The sequence below is a fragment of the Cantharellus anzutake genome, assembly GCF_015039405.1.
Source record: "Cantharellus anzutake strain C23 chromosome Unknown EI90scaffold_4, whole genome shotgun sequence".
Lineage (NCBI taxonomy): Eukaryota > Fungi > Basidiomycota > Agaricomycetes > Cantharellales > Hydnaceae > Cantharellus > Cantharellus anzutake.
Genome location: NW_024066954.1, coordinates 310,970 through 331,809, shown reverse-complemented (window position 1 = coordinate 331,809; position 20,840 = coordinate 310,970). Strand labels below are relative to the sequence as shown.

Genomic DNA, 20,840 nt, shown 5'->3' with positions numbered 1-20,840 from the left:
GGATCTTGAAAGTGAGGACCTGCCATAGAATCGCAGCGTGCAGTGGTTTAAATTTGGAACATTCCTTGGCACACACATTTTTCATGTGCTCCCGGGTCTGGTCCAGATTGCATTCAACAGGGTAAACTATTGCTGAGGATAAATGCAACGACAATTGATTATTGTTTCCAATTACGCATTACCACATAATGTTCTGCCCAGAGTCCGGATCAACCAATTCGTACAATCCCGAGGTGCTATGGATTGCGGTGACTACTGAGCTATGCTTAGCTGAGCTTCGCCGGCTGGGTGGTGCATCTTAAGCGGGCGCATAGTGATAGCAGCTTATTTTTATATAACACAAGCGACGAGCTGAGCGCGAATGCACATTCCCTAACTATACCCCACCACCGTATATGTGCCCGCGAAGGAACACGCATCATACAGGTGGGGAACGGAAGGTGTCGAACTTGAAGTATTGTAGGTGTGATTATATTCACTAATTGGCAAGGGTTCAACCAATGCAATAAAATGACGCGTCCACCCATGTGGAACCGTGTTGGAAGCACCCTGACCAACACTGGCCATGGAATAACAGCCCGAGAGCGGAATGAGACATCGGGGGGACGGTTACGGAACGTCTGTAGTGGGCACTTCCAGGGTGTACTTAGTCCAAAAACGGGCGCTCAAAGAAAAGAAAAGAAAACCGAAGGTAGAGAACGACTTCAGTGAATCGAGAGACGGTGGCCCTTTTGTACTTAGTATGACAGCTGATGGCATGCAGCGACGAACGACGAGATCCCACCGGCGCTTGCCGCTGAGCCAATCCTTTCCTCCGGTTTCCTGCTAGCTCGTACGGAGTTTCTATTCGGTGCTCAGTCTGCTTGCATTTCTGAGGGGCCTGATTCCGGTCCTCATACACTCGATCGTTATGATCATCTCTCCCCCAATAATTAAATGCCTCCACGGATAAGCGGCCCCGATATTATCGGGCACTCACTCAATGCATCCAAGTATCCTTCCATAATCGTACAAAGGCTTCAGGGGCCTTGAGCATTTGGAAGCTCACCACGTGTATTGAGCGCCCAAAGATCTCTCTCCTCCATCCACTTGTCAACATCGATCATGTCACTGCGACAAGGTCTCAGGCAAAAGATCGATGAGATCCTCGCAGCGGGAGGCGATATGGCGATACCAATTCTCACAGCCGTCAACGCTGCGGCTGATATGTTCCCTCCTCTAAAGAGCGCGACCAACGGCGCACTATTTATCATCAGCGAGGTTCAAGTTAGTAATTATTCATGCTGGGTTCGCGCGGACAAAGGCTAATGGTTCGGGTCGGGTAGAAGTTCAAGGAGAATAAGAAAGAATGGGAGGATTTTGGGAGATATGTTGTGGACAACGTGGCCGAAGTAGTTGCAGCCATTAAGTCCTATGATCCGTCAACGGAAGAGGCAAAGCCATGGGTGGAGAGCGCTGAAAAGCTTGATCGGTAAGGTTCATCCACTCTTGATAGTCTTTGTGTTTACATCAAGTCTCAGTGCGCTACAGAGGATCAAGTCCGAAATAGAACAAAGACGCACAAAAATAAAGAAACGGTCAGCTTTAATCAATGCATTGTCCCACTTGAGAGATCCGGGAAGGATTGATTCCCTAAAGAAGGATCTTGACAAAGCATTGGCGTCGTTTCAGGTAATTGTCCTCACGGTATCGTTCCATAATCCCTCTGATTTTTCCTGATGCAGCTTAGAACGAATTTAACGGTTGGAGTGAAATTGTCGGTCATCGAAGATGACTTGATTCTTGGCAGACTCCGATACCCTGATGTCGCGCACCATGACTCAACTCAGACGTGCCTAGAAGGCACTAGGCTCGGTCTTACGGAGCAGATCATGGCCTGGTGCCACGACACTAGGGACAGCGGGAACCGTGTCATGCTACTCACTGCTGTGGCCGGTGCTGGGAAGACTTCGATTGCGCACACGATTGCGGAACGATGCGCAAGGGAGCGTTCCCTATTGCTAAGCTTCTTTTTTAAGGCTGGCGAACAGTCGCGGCCTGATTGTCTGTTCAGCGGGATGGCTCGAGCGTTAGCAAAGCGCGATCAGGCTTATCGCTCCTCCATTATCTCTGCTCTTCAGGATGATCCTACACTCTCAACAGCACCTTTCGCGATGCAATTCAGGAGATTGGTGGCTCCACCCCTCCTGCATAAGCCTCCACTTTCCGACCGTCCTATGGTGGTCATCATCGATGCTTTAGATGAATGTGACGAAGAAGCATTTGAGTCCCTTGCGAATATTCTTCGGGAAGAAGTGCCCAAATTACCGTCCTGCATAAAATTCTTCATCACATCAAGACAATTCGATCTTGTCAATCGCTTCCTCTCATCCCATTTCCCTATCGATCGTCTTTCCATTGATCTCTTGGATGACGCAAACGTGCAGGACTGCGCTACATACATACGTTCCCAGCTGCAAACGCTGAAGAATTGTCATCCCGATACGCAGCATAAGCTTGAGGACGAGAAAACGGTGGAGGGAATCTTGGAACGAGCAGGTGGCCTGTTTATTTGGATCAGTACCATTTTTCGCTACATGAGGAAGGCCAGCAAGGACCCTATGAGGACGCTGGAGGGGCTGCTTGGCACAGGGGCAAAGGGATCGACGGTTTCTGCTGAGGGAATGATGGATCGGTTGTATTCAAGCATTCTAAAAAAGTGCGGTTGGGAAGATGAAGATTTTGGGCACGACTATCCGGTTGTGATGGGGGCAATCTTCGTTGCACAACAGCCTCTGTCTGTTGCAGCTTGGGATGCAATTTTGTCACCGTTCTTGAAGTCGTCAGTTCGATATACGTTGGCTGAACTTGCGCCTCTCCTGTCAGGACTTGAGGATCCTGACAATCCGATTCGCATCTTACACCAATCTTTCCGCGACTTTATTCTAGAACGGATCGATCCCCGATTAATCAGCCTTCGTTGCAGTCCAGTAGATGTTGGACGGGAGAATGCGAGAATTGCCCTCCGATGTACTGAGATTCTGAATGAGGATCTCTCCTCTTTAGAGGGCCTTGGACTGATTGAGGACTTGTACGAAAAAGATGAGCTGCCGCGCATTCCCCCAGAGAAGTTATCCAAGCACTTGCATTACGCATGTCGCTACATAGTTTATCACCTCAGTGGAGTCCAGGAACAGTCGCAGGGGCTCGATAAATCAGTTCGCACATTTTTGAGTCAGCAAGCCACTCGCTGGATGGAAGTCTGCGTGAGAATGGAAGGCTACATCAGTATCTCGATACTCCCAGAGTGGGCTGAGGTGTGGATTATCAATTGTGTTAAAGAAATTAGCTCATGTTTTCCCAGTTGGTGGTTGACCAAAGGTCAAAGGATGCTATCTGCATGCTGGCCAATGTGCTTTTCCAGCTCGGCTTGAACCTGGAATTTTTTTCAAGATTCAGGGAGGCATATGAAGCAGCAAAGGATTCAGTTGTACTCTGCCGTTGCCTTGTTTCCGTGGACTCAGAGTCCTACACCCCGGAATTGGCCTGGTCACTCAGCGCTTTATATTCAGCTCTTTCCAATCTCGGGCGGCACTCGGAAGCGCTCCCATTCATTGAAGAAACCGTCAAACTCCAGCGCGAGCTAGTTGCTGTTCACCCAGGATCATACACCCCAGATTTGGCTGCGTCACTCAACAGTCTGTGTAATGCTCTTTCGGATCTCGGACAGCACTCAGGGGCGCTCCCATTCATCGAGGAAAGCGTCAAACTCCGGCGCGAGTTGGTTGCCATTCACCCAGGATTGTACAACGCAGATTTGGCTCAGTCACTCCACACTCTATGTGCCACTCTTTTGCATCTCGGACGGCACTCGGAGGCGCTCCCATTTGTCGAGGAAAGCGTCAAACTCCGGCGCGAACTAGTTGCCGTTCACCCAGGATCATATGACGCAGGTTTGGCTTTGTCACTCAACAATCTATTTGTCTCTCTTTCAAGACTTGGACAGCACTCGGAGGCACACCCATTCATCGAGGAAAGTGTCAAACTTCGGCGCAAGTCAGTTGCCCTTCACCCAGGATCATACAACCCAGATTTGGCTTCGTCACTCAACAATCTAGTTGTCTCTCTTTCGAACCTCGGACGACACTCGGAGGCCCTCCCACTCATTGAGGAATGCATCGAACTCCGGCGCGAGTTAGTTGCCATCCACCCAGGATCATACACCCCAGATTTGGCTTGGTCACTCAGCAACCTATATGCCGCTCTTTCGAATCTCGGACGGCACTCAGAGGCACTCCCATTCATTGAGGAAAGCGTCAAACTCCAGCGCGAGCTAGTTGCCATTCACCCAGAATCATACAACGCAGGTTTGGCGTGGTCGCTCAAGAACCTATATAGCGCTCTTTCGGATCTCGGACAGCACTCGGAGGCACTCCCATTCATCGAGGAATGCGTCAAACTCTACCGCGAGCTGGCTGCCATTAACCCAGGATTACACACCTCCAATTTGGATAGGTCACTCAATACACTACGCACTGCTCGTTCTGACCTTGGATGTGATTCCGAGCCACTAATTTGAACAACCTGGGACCTTGGACCTTCCCATTTCTCGTTTCCTACACAGCCCAGTTGGGTGCTCAGTTTGGGAATACTGGGGGATTGACATTGATTTTTGGTTTGGAACTATTGATGAAACGTTTATGGGTTTTCTTGGTTATTCCGCTCACAACTAATCATGATCGTAACTTGATAATTACAAGAACACTCGTTTGTACCCCTATTGTCCATGTATCCATGCACCACTGCACGCAATGAAGCCGAGACTTGGAATATGGGGTGGGTACTATCCCAACACCACAGGTAATTTGTGGAATGTATGCTTGTCGAGCCATTGTGTTTGAGTGGAGCGGGAAGTCCGAAGCATGGGTAAATCGATTATGTTCTAGCTTGAGTCATTGACGTCAAGGAGTGACGAGTAGTCGGAGCACCCATTCGGCTCTGAGTCGGTCTTGATTCAGCAAACTCGTCACACATACCCATGACAATATCTGCGCTCTTCGAGCTGACCACTACCGTCCAGTGTCTACAGCATGCTACCACCAATTCCATAGTATATCCTGGCCCACTCCTTCGAAAACCCGCTACATAGTTTCATCCTGATCATTCGCCTTGGGCGCCTGTGCCTCTAGGAGGCTCCGTAACCTTCATCTTTCCACCATAGCTATCGTCGGTCAATGGATAGTTTCCCTCCAACTCTTCCTCTTCTTACCATTCATATCCAGCCCGGCCTAGTTCATAGGATGTTTGTCATCGCGGCTTGATTTCGAAAGGAGCAGAAGAGCGGTGCGGGATATGGTGAAATTCGAAAGGAATCAAGGAGACGAGGTGTAGGGTGGAATCTAACTATTCTGTGCATTTTCCCGCTTTTCTTTTCCCTCATCGCTTTGCCTTCAAATGAAGCCTCTTCCCACGTACGTTGGTGAATGGGCTCAACCCATCAATTGCGTAGGTGACTACAAAGGCACAGAGCTCTTTTTGTACCCTTCCCATGTTCCATGCACCCATCCTTGCACCCATCTTGCCAAATACTCGGAGTGCCCATGTGTATTTCTCCCGGGATGGTCGTTCTGTCGATTGTACGAATCCGTGTGAGGTTCCACCATGCCTCTTACCATGTACATGGGAATTTCGTTCACAGCAGAGTGAGACATGCCATATACCCGACGAGTTTCATCCCACCTATTTCGCCTGAGCCATTTTTGATCTGATGAAGCACTATTTTTTCACGCACGGATTAGAATTACGTAGATTCGCATCCGCTTAAGTTTTGCCTGGCTTTGGATCTGCGCTATCGTATCTCATGCCGAATGACGCAATACTGATAGTTGGTTGGTAGGTTGGGTTTGTGAATAAGTATTGTCACAGTAAAAAAAACTCGTATGCTGGTATCATGACCCCATTGTGGATAGTGAGAGTGAGCGTATAAGGAGGCCGAGGCGCACTGTGACAGAGGTTACAGAGTGTCATGGTTGTTCCACGCGTACACATGGAAACCCGAGTCACGATAAAATTGTAGCGCTAACCTCTGATGGTGTTGCGCCAAGAAAGTTCTGTTCTGCGACCAGTGAATGCCCTTCGTACTCATCTGAATTTAGAATATCTCTTGGCACCTCACTTTCATGTGCAACTGCACCGATTGCATTCAACTAGTTAAGCCACTGCCAAGGACAATACACCATGATGCATTGTTCCGCAGCAAAATACATACTGCCTAGGCCATCTCAACCAATTATAAATCCCCAGGCAAATATCGAAGGTGGCTTTAAAGAGTTTCGAGGAATTAATGCCTCTTTCAGATCTATTGCTCAGGAACCGTGCAGAGGTCACTGCTGTTACGTGAAGTGCTTTGCAAATGTTGATCTTTCCCATGTACGCTCCTCGACTAAACGAATGGAGGGAGCAGCGCTGGTGACTCAGAATTACTCTCCCTCGGGAGTGTAATGGCCATCTCGAACGATGTGACGGTGAGAATCCAGTATGACGGAGAATTTCGTGTTTGGGACCTCGTGCAAGAAGTGAGTCCTCCTTGTGTAGCGTCACGCTAACCATGGATGTTACGGTGGGCGTGGGGTGCTTCCAGCCTGTAAGGGATTAACCTTACTTCACTATAATTCCGATTATAGTGATATTTATATTATGTTGCATCACTATAATTCCCATTATAGTGATGTGTTTATTTCTTTATTTATTTGTGCCGAGATATGTAAATTACATATATATACCTCGGAGTAGTTGTAAAGGCCCGGTAGCCTTTTACCTCTACCCCGTTGAATATACAGCACATTAAAGCTTATATTTAGATGGACTACCTGAGGCCTGAGGCGAACGGGGGAACGGAACGTACCGTCCCCAAAATAGTAAGCAACCTTTCACAGCCCCAACCTCCATGGCTTTTCATGGGAGGTGGTTCGGCACCGGTGTGCCAAGCATACTGTCAGGGCAACCACACCTGACCATACAACCCCAGAACCACCTTCCCTAACCTCCCCCCACTTCCCTCATCCTCCCATCTTTCACAACTACAGCCCGCATGCGAACCCGTGGGAAAAATCACGTGGGTCAAGGCGAGCAACTCGCCTTAACCCATGTGACACCTTTTCCGCATTGCGGGAACATGCTCGGCTTCTACCCATAGTCACGTTACGAACTGTACAGTACATTTCCTTTTATAGCAGCCAAGCGGGGAATAGGGAAACTTACCCTTCTTCTCAACTCAGTCCCCGCTTAGGCAAGTTGTAGCTACCTTCCATAATACATGACAACTCAGTCCCCGCTTAGTGAGTTTGAGGAGCTTGGGATAGGATCCAGCACCTGGCTACCTGGGACACTGCAAGTGTCCAGCTCTGAGGTAGGGCCGCCCCCACGTCACGAAAACCGGTATGGCTCTAGAGCACTCAGGAGTGCTCTGGAGATTGGTTGCATACTCCCAAGCTCTCAAAAGCTCCCACAGCTCCTGAGTGATCCCAAGTAATTCCGGACACGATTTTTCACATCATGTGACATCCAACCTTACCTATCTCATCTTTGACTGCTAATGTCCGGAGGCATTAAGTGCGTCGCTGGTGTATTGTGGTCTTCAAACACTTTGAGACTTGGCTGTCAATCACTAGAGGCATTTGTAGTGTTTAATGCTAGTTCTTCACCTCATTTTTGACTGCTGGTGTCCGGGGGCGTTAATTTCGCCACTGGTGTATCATTGAAGACTTTCATGGCTGTCGGGGCGCACCCGCCTGACCCGGCTCCACCCGGCCCAACCTGACCCGGTACCCCGCCAGTCCACCCTTCCTTACCCCCTCCCCCTTTCCCTTCTTCCCCCTCATCCTCCCCTCCTCAGTTTCTCCTTATCTTACTTCCCCTTTATTCTCTCTTTATTCTACATGGACGACTTTCCCTGTATCAATGTACAACTGACCCATCTGCAGCGCGCCCACCATGTACCCAGCCCGGGCACCTCGGGCGACTTCCCGCTGTGCCCAGCACGCGCGCCTGCACCGGATACCCTCGGGATCTCCCACGGAGACACCCAGGTGGTTACGGCTGTGTGCGAGGGTGACGTGGCATCCGTCATGTGATCCAAGCCGCATGTATATAAACGAACCTGAAGTGGGAACCGAAGAAGTAGCCTTCTTCTCAACTTTCCACTTCAGGTAAGTAGTACAATATTTCCCCTTTAATAATAATAACAACTTTCCACTTCAGTCTAAGTGGCCAGGGACTACTGTCCCACATCGGGCCTGTCAGTACGCACGCCCAATCCGCCCCCCGCCAGGCTCTCGGTCCCAGACGCTATACCCGGACCCCCTCGACCCCGGACGAGTCCCTGACAATGGCTCCCTTTCCCAAGTTGAAAGTCGGCTGTCAAGCACCAGCCAAGAGGCATTTGGAACATCGCTAGTTCTTACAATGTGGACTGCAAACCCACTGTCGGCTACAATGGACAAATAGACAAATAGATTTGGCCAACTCTGCTACAATGGGCTCGGATACAAAAGTATAATCACGTGTCAGGAAAATTTTCAGTTGGGCCACAGCACTTCACCCCATCCTGCCGTTCCCAACCTCAAATGTTCCCATAACACCACCACCATTAGTCTCTATGCCACATGGCTGTGTCTGGGAAAACTATAGCACACTTGGTGCACTGCACTTCCTCTGCCATGGCTGGCTTTTGCAACCACATCATCACTCTGCACACAGGCATTGCCTCTTGAACATAGAACTCAAAACTCGGATTTCACAGCAGGGATAGATCCCTCCACCTCTATTGAGCTCACCTTATGTGTTGACTGGATCTCATAGCCATGTTTGTACATGGCAGTGCAGCTTTCCCGTGTGTTCCATCTGAGTGGACGATTCATCAATACAGGGTAAGATTGACCCGATGACACTCCATGCTGTGAAAGTCCCCTCATGTACTGTTGTAATGTAGTGGGATATGCTGCTCTGTCATGTCGCGACCGCGGGGTAACAAATTTGATATCAACAACAACAGGGTAAGATTGTCTAGTTGGTATGGTTGGGGTGACAGTGTCCTCTGGGTTGTGGCGTCAGATTTTAGTCATGTCTGGGTTGTATGTGAAAGCCTGGCACTTGAGTTACTCTGTGCTCTCCACATTGTTCTCCTGGTCTGTTTGTCACGTTGGCTCCTTGAATCATCAAGTGCTCAAATTCTAGATCCCAGTCTCATGGGTTGTGCTTAGCTATAACTCAGTACTGTTACCATTCTGCAAGGAGTGGTCCAACGTCTCATTGCTCGGCCTTGTGAGTTTTTCCAGTAATTCAATATTTATCATCTGACAGGAAGTTCATTGTAGGTACCAACGCGGAGCCGCCAGAAGTGTGTGAGGTGGAGGAAGGTGGTTCATTGGATACTTAGATATGACAATTAGTTACATTTCCTGTATGTAGTTAAAGAATTTACAATTTCTTCTTTCTGCAATGTGAATGTTTAATGCATAAACTGAGTGGGTGAGATCCAGTATAATATGTACTCCAGAGCACTCCGGAGCACTCCAGAGCACTTCAGGAGCAAACCAATGCTCGGGAGCACTCCAGAGGGGGGTACCTTTCTCCCAGGCTCTAATAGCTCTAATCGCTCAGGAGCACTCAAGAGCTGATAGGAGCGTCTGCCGGTTTTCGTGACGCAGACAAAGGCCGGGCCCTGACACATACCCATGGTCTATTAACTCAAGAGCTTAGAAAAATGACGGACGACGAGGCCACTTTCCAACAGATCTGTCATCCGCCAATCACTTGGTGGAAGTGGTGCCTAATAGGAGGGCTAAAGCGGGAGCTCAGTCTCCGTTAATGAAGAACTGAATTACTATGGTTAATACTAACCTAAAGTGGGAGCTATAGTACAGAAGAGTACAGAGTAAGTAATGTAACAACTAACTAAAAACAATGATACTAACCTCAGTCTCTGTTAATGAAGAACTGAGGAGAAAAGGAAAGTAGACCCAAACAATTACCTACATACAATGCAGTCACGGTATCAATACAATGGAAACGAAAAGTAAGATCATGTGAGTTTGGTTAGTGAGTCACGTGTCGTTGTAACTCCAACAGTGCCTTCTCCCGCCATGTCGGTGGTTCCCTTCTAGTTCACTTTTGGTTCACTTTTGTTCTGAAATGGAACTGGTAATTTCGTAAGCATCAAGAATTGTCCCATATATCCAGCCTGCCACACCCACCTGTTAGCCCTGGGCCTCCAATGCTTCAGATCAATTGCCCTTGGCCCATCAGTGCCCCATGAGCTAAATTTGAGGATTCCGCTTTTGCCTCTCTAGAGTCCGCATTCGTATTCGGGGACCATATGACCTCCTTGCATTCAAATATCTATTCCTCAGTGTTGGATCTCCATAACTCCCCAGGTCAGATCAGTTACCGCCCCCTATGCCTCTTAGGATTGTTGATCAGTGTTCCAAGTGTCGGTTTTCGAACTTCACGCCTCTACGGAACGACCCAGGCAGAACAATGGGAGTTCACATTCAAATCGGGAGACCATTCTATGGCTTACTGGACTGTGTTGCTGAACAAGATCGATAATGAACAATTTCTATCCCACCTGACGATATTCCTCAACGCTCGACTCAATGTGTATCAAATTAGCAACGTCGAGGAATGTTCATGTTAATTGAACCTATAAAAGCTAGTTAGCCTCACAACATGCAACATATACGCTGTAGGAGAAATAATATTCAAAGAATAAAACAATGATCTATCAGAATAGTCAACGAACAGGTGACAAGTTCAGACGTTTAACAGATCTCATGATCTTTATGAGACTGGACAGACATTAGAAGATCATTATAAAATATCTACACCCATGTAGTATGAGATTTAATCTACTACAATCATGCCTAGAACTTGACATAGGTGTAATATTCAAAGAATATATCCCTACAACAAGAAAATAGCACATAGACGGCAGAATAAGAAGGAACATTGGGAAAGAAATGTAAATATCTCGGGAACCAGTAAACTTTTGACTGTAATCTTTTTACCATCTGGAAGGACTGTTTCTTAACTTTATCCACGGTTTTGTTTCATTCTAAAAGCTTCAAAACTGACGGAGATATCGCTCAAACGGCGAAACACCTTATAATTCATATATATTTATTTGCTAATTCTTACAAAAGGTAATGTGACTCAAGGGAAATATATTGGCGCCCGGAAGTCTGGCGGACCGAATACCATATGATAGAGTATTCCCCGGCGCGGGCGGACAGTTTTTGATCGCATCAGAAGAGGAGAAAATGCTAAAAAACCGGATCTTGTATATTTTCCCACGATTCATCAAAACTTTTTGATTTTAAGCCCAAATAAATCGGAACAAAGGAATGATTGATGATCTGGATCTCGGATCATAAGCATGAAGTGATTCAGAAGTCCGCGGATCAGTTAATTAATTGGGAAGGCTCTAGAACATTAGTAATGATGCGGCTTCACAAAAAGGGGTCAATTAGAGAACAGTCTAGAAAGTTCCTTTATAGCCGAGTCATTTCTAAAGATAACCGTTCGTAATTAAGGCGGTGTAGAGCATAGCTTCAGCGCTACAAGATCCCGTTGAGATCGGCCCAAAAGACAAAGAAATGAATTACTTATTGCTGAGTCATGTCCTAAGTCCATTATTAAGCTTACACAGCCCAACCCCCTATATCATTCTAGAACTATCTATAATACAAATGTAGCACATGTAACTAGTGCGAGGCGTGGGAGTAGAGAGGCCTCTGAAAAGCATAAAAGGCCACCGCTTCTGCCCCCTCTCAAACCTCAGGTAGAAATAAAAGTTTAATTCTCCTCACCAGTGGTTGTGTTATAAAAATGGGGCCTAATTGGCCCATTTCTATAGTGTTCGGGTGCAGGAGGGGGCCGTGACATTGAGAAGATGTTACAATTAATGTAACAGGTGTTGTAACAAAGGTGTTTACAGTAACATTGACATCGGGTTTTTGGGTAGTAATTCTTGGTTAGGTTGTTATTATTTTCATATCACGTGATATTGTACTGCATAGAGCCCATAAGAGGCTAAAAATGGGAAAATCCCATTTCCATAACAGGTTGGTTCGTTTGCTCCAAAAGATAAAAGCAAATATTAGTTGTTAGCTAATATAAAACTAACACGTCACTCTAAGCGTGAGTTAGGGTCAGTTAGACACAGCTGAACAAAAGTGTCATAGTGAGAATTAGTGAGAATTTGGTGGAGGGACTTCTTAATTGAATAATCTCTCAGCAATACTTGGTTATCACACCACAGGAGAAAAGTGAGCGATCCTGAACCTGCTAGATAACTAGTACGCACTCTAAGCGATAGAAAGAGCAGTTTGGTCACTCCTGTATTGAGTAACATTTATTGCGGAATTATTTTATTAGCAGTTTTCCTTCAGTAAATTATCAGGAAAATCACATCCTACTGAAAAGTGGTAAATATAGGTGTAATATTGACTAGAAATCATAGTAAAGTCAATATAGAATTTTATCCGTAGACGATCTATACATCAGGTGAGATCGTTGGGGGGTGTTTATTGTTGTTTAGACAGTGAACAATCATATATTTGGCAACCAAAACACGGTCAGTACGCAAATCAGCACAAACTCTAATATCGTTATTGGACGTAGGAAACTGGTTACATAAGGTGATCCAGCTCCGCTCCTTCAACGCTACACACTGAATCAATATTAATAACCCGTGTGGAACATCTCCTGACAGTCCCGGCATTGCTCTTCTATGTATATCTGTCGTAGTAATCACCATTGAATCAATGATGTTATCGTAGATTCTAGCCGCAGAGGGAAGGGTGAAAAATGACAGGGGTTGATTGTGATGAAGGTTCAACAATCGGTGGAGAGGTCCAGGGTCGCCCTATACTGACCCCAAAGAGGTTTTATCAGCGGACAAGAAGACAATGATATAAATCAGCAAGCTAGGGATCGACGAGGCTGGCGATAGAACCTTGATGGACCTATCTGCATTCCATGACTCCCTTAATTCTCCGATCGCAGCAAAAAGGACCATTCCTCTATCAGGGCCCACAACTGGGAGACGTTCCAGGAAGGTGTCAGAATCGACAATCCAAGTATGCATCTCACCGTGTGAATGTGAGGCAGCTGCACGAACTGTCCAGAACTTATAGGCGGTAGGGAGTATGGGCCATATCTAGTATTGCTATGAAGGCCTGTCCAGCAAGTGGCACATAGACATGGGCATTGTTTGTTTCACCGTGAATACCCTGTAAATGTGACCAAATCATCTTGTAACATATGGCTACAATGTGGATTCTCGGGATAGGGTCACGGAGTTCCGGGTCCTCGCAATTGGGAAGTCGAATGGCCATCCCGAGAAATATGTTCCATAGTGACTAGGGTACTTGGCGCTATGGGCAGCACAAAATGAACCCTGTGCCTTCGTATTCCCAGTGACCTTGTTGTTGTTGTTTATTCTGGATATTTAACCTGCAAACTGTAGGCTGCTTGTGAGAGCGCCAAGGGCAGGGGTCGAGATAAATACACAAAAATAAGGTGAGAAAATAAAGAAATAAGTCCGATTCAGGTGTCCTTAATCTCTCTGATAAGGCGTTGCCCAAATGCTGCTCCACTTTTGAGTTGTCGTGTTGGGTTGACCGTTTTTAGGTGTCGGTTTCGAAAATGGGATGGGTTCCGCCTTCCAGCGGTGTCATATCTCGGGGTGTGTCTATTCTGTCCTTCTCTCTTTCTCGTATGCTCTGTCATATCCGTGCATACCCGATCCCGACCCGACTTCCGGACCTCCTCCTTCCCCACCTCCGGAGTCATACCCTACCGCTGCCGTTCTGATACTCACCTTCGGTCCTGGCAACACACCTCTTTCTACCTCCCATGCCCCCTAGAGACTTCCTGCTCGCCTAGTGTGAAATTAAGGACCAAATGGACAAACAGCAATGGCACAGCGCTCCGCTTGAGTCGCTGAGGCCAAGGTCCCTCCACGCTAAGTCTCCGATTCCACTCCGGAGTCGTCTGTATCCACCCGTTTCTAACATCTGCTCTAGGTCCTGTTCCCCCCTTCCCTTCGAATATGACACACACCTTTTGGTAGGCTGCAAACCTGTATCCCGTTTTTCGGATGCCCTGGTCGTGCACAAGTGAGCCATCGGTGTATAGTAGGATGTGGGACTCATCGCATTTCCATTTTTTTAATCCGTTCTTGTGTTCCTTCGCCCAGGTCTTTTTGGCTAATTCTCCTGGTTCGTTGGTTGGTATTTCTATCTTTACTCTTCCTTCTAAGTCGTCTATTGTTTTTGCCCATGGTGGTGCTGGCCATAATGTTGTTGGTTCCATTTCTGTTTCGATTTCTTTTGCCATTCTCCAAATTTGCGTGCTATTTTGGTCTTTTTCTTTTCTTTTTTCCTGTTTCTCTTTGTTTTTTAGGTTTCTTCTTTTAGGGTGTGGTATCGGGATGGGGGGGTGTTCATGTCTGAGGGGATGAATATTTGCTTTTCGGGGGGTATGCAGGATATGATTGGGTTATTGGTATCGAGTCTGGCGAAGCGTAGGGTGGCTCGGCGGATTATGTAGTCTAGGGTGATGTCTATTGGGGGGATGCTGCATTCTAGTTCTAGGGAATATGTTGGGGTGGTTCGGAATGCTCCTGAGATGAATCGTAAGGCTATGTTTTGGACTCGGGTTAGTAGCTGAGAGTGGGATTTCTTGTTGCGCCACCAGGTTGGGGCTCCATATTGTCAGGGATTGGCCCCTGACCCCGCTGTCAGGGCACCCAACCACACCCCAGAACCACCTTCCCAGACTTCCCCCACTTCCCAGACCTCCCCATCCCTACATATCTCTCACAACTTCAGCCCGCATGTGAGCCTGCAGGAAAAATCACGTGGGTTAAGGCGAGCAACTCGCCTTAACCCATGTGACACCTTTTCCGAGTCGTGGGAACATGCTCAGCTTCTACCCGGAGTCACGTTATGAACTGTACAGTACACTTCCTTTTTATAGTAGCCAAGCAGGGAATAGGGAAACTTACCCTTCTTCTCAACTCAATCCCCGCTTAGGCAAGTTGTAGTTACCCTCTGTAATACATGACAACTCAATCCCCGCTTAGTCCCTTCAGTGAGTTTGAGGAGCTGAGGACAGGGTCTAGCGCCCAACCACCCAGAACACCGCACACACCTAGGCCTGAGGTCGGGCTGTCCCTGATTGAGGACCGAGCCCTGACAGCAGAAGAAGGGTTCAACCTACTTCTATCCCCCCCGATGTCGCTGGAAGATCAGATAGTGGAGCTGACCCGCCAGCTCCAAGATCTCCAGGCCCAACTGGCCACCCAGACCAGACCCACGGCCCCAGCCCCGGCCCCTACACCCACTCCAGCTCATAAGCCACCCAAAGTAGCCACCCCTACCCCCTTCTCTGGGTCACAAGATGACCTAGACCGCTTCAAGGCAGAGTGTGGACTCTACATGAGCATGTGCCATGCCGAGTTTCTGGACGAACACAGCCAAGTCCTGTTTGTCCTGTCATACATGAAAGGAGGGACTGCCGGACCGTGGGCCACCCAACGCATCAACACCCTCCTTGCCCCAGGAGCCCCAGCCATTTCCTTTGATGACTTTGCAGCGGAACTTGATTCTATGTTTGCAGACCCAAACCGACAAGCCACAGCCCGTCAAAAGCTTGCCTCACTCCGACAAGAAAATGAGTCGGTAGACAAACTGATCCAGCAGTTTGAGCTGCACGGCCCAGTGTCACGAATGGGAGATGTTGCTCTTGTGGACCGATTTGAGCACGCCCTTCACCCATGCCTTCGTGAAAACATCTATCGCCTCTGGCCCATGCCCACGACATGGGCAGAATGGAAGCATGAAGCCTCCCTCCTCGACAATCAGTGGCGACGATTCCAAGCCACCCAAGCTCAAGCCTTCCCCCTGGCTGTCAAGCCATCCCCATTTCACTCCCGACCTCCTCCCGGGCCCGTTCCCCCTCCCGCTGCATCCACACCCTCAGCCCCAGCCCCCAAAGTCGGCCCCCAACCCATGGACCTGGACCGCATCCGCCCCCCCAGGACCGAGCAGAGGCGCATTGGACCCTGCTATAACTGCAATCGGCTAGGGCACATAGCCTGAGACTGCCTGAGGCCGAGACCCTATCAGGCCCAGGCCACATTACAAGGGGAGGCCCCTAGGGAGATGACCCGCCTGGCCCTGGAAGACCTCCGGGCGATCGCAGACCTGCTAAAGGACTGCCCCCTCACCCAGGAGCTGGACCGTGCAGAGGAGGAAGCGGGGGAGGAGAGACCTGCTGAGGATTTTCAGGAGGACGACCGGTGAGGGATGTGCCCTGGTCGTCCCCCAGCGTCACTGTACCTGCATGTAGATACCATGGCAATTCCAGGACTACAGCGCAACCTAAGTTACACCGAGTGATCACTAAGAAAAAAGAGCCACACCCACAAAACCCCACAGAGAGAACCCACAATGCACCTCGGCTGAGGTTGCTGTTCCCCCACCCACGATCTACGTACTATCCAAATGCCCTCCTCGCTCCCTCAACCTTCTGGTGAAGCTGACTGCAACCACCTCTCTCGCCTCAGTGACCACCTCCGCCCTCCTAGACTCAGGGGCCACAGGGATGTTTGTCAGTCGTGAATTCGTCCGGAAGCATGGCCTGGAGACTACCCCCCTACCCCAACCAATCCCGGTCCACAATGTGGATGGCACCCCAAATGAGAATGGATCCATCACGGAGGAGGTGGACACACTCCTTACGTTTGGTCAACACATGGAGCGAGCTCGCTTTGCAGTGACCAACTTGGGGCGCCAGTGTCAGGGCTCGGTCCTCGATCAGGGACAGCCCGACCTCAGTCCTAGGTGTGTGTGGTGTTCCAGGTGGTTGGGCGTTAGACCCTGTCCTCAGCTCCTCAAACTCACTGAAGGGACTAAGCGGGGATTGAGTTGTCATGTATTACAGAGGGTAACTACAACTTGCCTAAGCGGGGATTGAGTTGAGAAGAAGGGTAAGTTTCCCTATTCCCCGCTTGGCTACTATAAAAAGGAAGTGTACTGTACAGTTCATAACGTGACTCCGGGTAGAAGCCGAGCGTGTTCCCGCGACTCGGAAAAGGTGTCACATGGGTTAAGGCGAGTTGCTCGCCTTAACCCACGTGATTTTTCCCGCAGGCTCACATGCGGGCTGAAGCTGTGAGAGGTATGTAGGGATGGGGAGGTCTGGGGAGTGGGGGAAGTCTGGGAAGGTGGTTCTGGGGTGTGGTTGGGTGCCCTGACAGCGGGGTCAGGGGCCGATCCCTGACAGCCAGTCAGTCATTATTGGTCACTCGTGGTTGACACACCACAACCCGGAAGTGGACTGGGCTCGACAAAAGGTCATCATGTCCCACTGCCCACCTGCCTGCCAAAGGCTCAGGGTGGCGCCAATAGCTCTGAAGGAGCCTGACCTCACAGTAGAACCCGGGGATGGACTGTATGCAGCCGTGATTCCCCCAGGATGGGGACACGACCTGAGGGCGACCACCACCCCATTGCAGCAGATGGCCCAAAGAGCGCAGGACCCCACCCCAGGGGAAAAGCCTCTTGAGGAGATGGTGCCCAAGTGCTACCGAGACTTCAGGGACGTCTTCTCGAAAGAGGCCTTTGACCAACTACCACTCCGGAAACCTTGGGACCATGCCATTGACCTCATCCCCAAGGCTAAGCTGCCACGAGGAAAGACCTTCCCACTGTCCCCTGCAGAACAAGGAGAGCTCGATGACTTCCTCAGGGAGAACTTGGCAAATGGGCGGATCCGCCCATCCAAATCCCCCATGGGGGCCCCAGTGTTCTTCGTGAAGAAGAAGGACAGCTCCTTATGGCTGGTCCAGGACTATTGAAAGCTGAATGAGATCACCGTCAAGAACTCCTACCCCCTCCCCCTAGTTTCCGACATCCTCACCCGCCTCCGGGATGCCAAGTGGTTCTCAGCCCTCGACCTCCGGTGGGGGTTCAACAACGTCTGCATCAAGGAGGGAGACGAGTGGAAGGTGGCCTTTGCAACCAACCGAGGGTTGTTTGAGCCAATGGTGATGTTCTTCGGACTGTGCAACTCCCCAGCCACCTTCCAGACCATGATGAATGACATCCTCAGGGATTTCATAGACCGAGGGGTCGTCATCTGCTACATGGACGACATCCTGGTGTTCACACCCACCCTGGAGGAGCACCGGAAGGTCGTCCGGGAGGTCCTATCCACACTGAGGGGCCGGAAGCTGTTCCTCAAACCGGAGAAATGCAAGTTTGAGCAGCGGAAGATCAACTACCTGGGCCTTGTCATCTCGGAGAACCACGTTGCCATGGACCCAGTGAAGGTTCAGGGAGTGACTGACTGGCCAGCACCCACAAAGGTCAAAGAGGTCCAGTCTTTCCTGGGGTTCGTCAACTTCTACCGCCGCTTCATCCAGGACTTCTCCGAGAAGGCCTGGCCCCTTCACACACTCACCCGGAAGTCGAAGCAGTGGACCTGGGGGAGAAAGGAACAGGAAGCATTTGATGGGCTGAAGGAGGCTGTCACCTCAGCACCGGTCCTCACCTTCCCATCGGACTCAGGTCAGTTCCGACTGGAGTGTGATGCCTCCAACTTCGCAACAGGGGCAGTACTCTCCCAGCTCCAGACAGATGGGGAATTCCACCCAGTGGCGTTCATGTCAAAGGGCTTCTCAGATGCAGAGAGGAACTATGAAATCTATGACAAGGAGATGCTTGCCATAGTCCGGGCCCTGGAAGAGTGGCGCCATTTCCTTGAAGGCACCCCTGAGAGGTTTGACATATACACCGACCACAGAAACCTCTCCTACTTCTGCTCAGCCCAGAGGCTAAACCAGCGTCAGGCACGGTGGTCCCTCTACCTCTCCCGCTTCCACTTCCTGCTAGTCCATAAACCAGGGCAACTCATGGGGAAGCCCGATGCCCTCTCACATCGGCCGGACCACCCGAAAGGGAAGGACGACAACATGGACATGACCCTCCTACACCCGGGCTGGTTTGAAGTCAGAGCTATGGAGGGGGTCACAGTGGAGGGAGAAGAGGCAGACATCCTGGACAGGATACGCAGGGGGAAGGAGCATGACAAGGGAGTGGTAAAGGCAATGAGAGAGCTGGAAAGGGGGACCCTACACTCGGATGAATGGGAGAAGGAAGGGGAACTGATCCTCCACCGGGGCCGGGTGTATGTCCCGAAAGACCCACAGCTCCGCCATGACCTGGTACAACTCCACCATGACTCGGTGGCAACAGGCCACCCTGGGCGGTGGAAGACTGTGGAGCTCGTCTCCCGAAACTACTGGTGGCCCTGGATGGCACAGTATGTTGCACAGTACGTCTCAGGGTGCGACACCTGCAACAGAGTGAAGACATTCCCATCTCGGAAAGTCGGGAAGCTCATCCTGAACAAGGTCCCCACCCGCAGGTGGCAGGTGATTTCAGTAGACACCATTGGAGAACTCCCAGACTCCAAGGGGTACAACGCAATCCTGGTAGTGGTAGACCGACTTTCAAGTGCATTCACGCAATCCCCACAGTCACTATGGTAGACTCAGCAGGCGTGGCCCGGCTCTTCCTCAAACACGTCTGGAGGCATCATGGCCTCCCAGAGGAAGTGCTCAGCGACCGAGGCAGCGCATTTGTCTCCCGCTTCTTCAGGGAGCTAGCAGACCTCTTAGGGATCAAGCTCGCCCCTTCAACAGCCTACCACCCACAGACTGACAGCCAGATGGAGTGTGTCAACCAGGAAATAGAAACCTACCTCCGGGTGTTCGTCAACCACAGGCAAGATGACTGGGCTGTGTCAGAGACCAGACTTGAGACGAAGGAATGTCTCCATAATGGAGGGCTTCAGCCTCAGCGACTTCTGCCAAGAGCGCTGTGCCTAGTGACACGTCCATGCCCTAACTTACTGACTGGCAATTAGAACCTAGGGGGTAACTCTAGTTGATTTATTTGCTGGGGCATAACCTATGTACAAGTAGTGTATATATATGGTTACAGCGGAGATGGTTCCGCAATTGGCGGAGCCGAACGGAGCGGAGCTAACGGGGTTAAGACATTAGCCAACTGAATATTACCGACGAGTCGGTTCGCGGGGTTAGCAGAAAGGCAGGCGTTAACCCAGAAACGGAAAGGAGGGATAGGCCCAAAGGTGGGCTCTGCAGGGCAGGCGAGTGTATTGCCCAGCGGAGGCGGGATTGCGCTAGTGGACATCGGAGCTGTCCGGAAGTCTTCGGGGCTCCGTACTTAGGGAGGCGTAGGTAATAAATTGAAATGAGGGGGTGGTGACCATCGAGGGGTACCGAGAGGTTTGCGGAATACGGGGGCTCCGAGGTTGGTGAGGGGGGAGTGGAGTTAGAACGGAGGGATCGGAGAGGCCGGAAGTCGATGGCTGGGGATGGATATGACAGGCTGACTGGCTGCCGCTTGCCGAGTTCGCCTATAACAACCACATCCACTCTTCCACCCACCGCACCCCCTTTGAGCTTGACTCCGGGCAACACCCACGCATGGGGACCAAACCGACCCGCATGTCTGAAGTCGAAGGGGCTAATGACTTTGCCTCTCGGATGATGAAGATGCAAGAGGAGGCAAAGGCAGCACTAGAGCACGCAGCAGAAGAGATGGCACGGTACTATGACAGGAACCGGAAGGCAGCACCAGTCTACCAAGTTGGGGACAAAGTCTGGCTCAACACTCAAAACTACACGACAGACCAACCAACCAAGAAGCTTGACCACAGATGGATTGGCCCCTTCCAGATCGTCAAGGTGGTATCCCCAGCAG

At 50.0% G+C, this 20,840-nt stretch overlaps 1 protein-coding gene across 1 annotated transcript; it reads left to right on the top strand.

The window, feature by feature from the left end:
• The first annotated feature begins 802 nt into the window (after positions 1 to 802).
• On the top strand, positions 803 to 4,835 carry EI90DRAFT_2965501 (uncharacterized protein). Its single transcript, XM_039055532.1, has 5 exons — positions 803 to 1,266; positions 1,326 to 1,471; positions 1,521 to 1,671; positions 1,725 to 3,296; positions 3,344 to 4,835. The coding sequence occupies exons 1-5, from the start codon at positions 1,105 to 1,107 to the stop codon at positions 4,556 to 4,558; spliced, it is 3,246 nt and encodes a 1,081-aa protein (XP_038922166.1). The 5' UTR covers positions 803 to 1,104; the 3' UTR covers positions 4,559 to 4,835.
• The last annotated feature ends 16,005 nt before the right edge of the window (positions 4,836 to 20,840 follow it).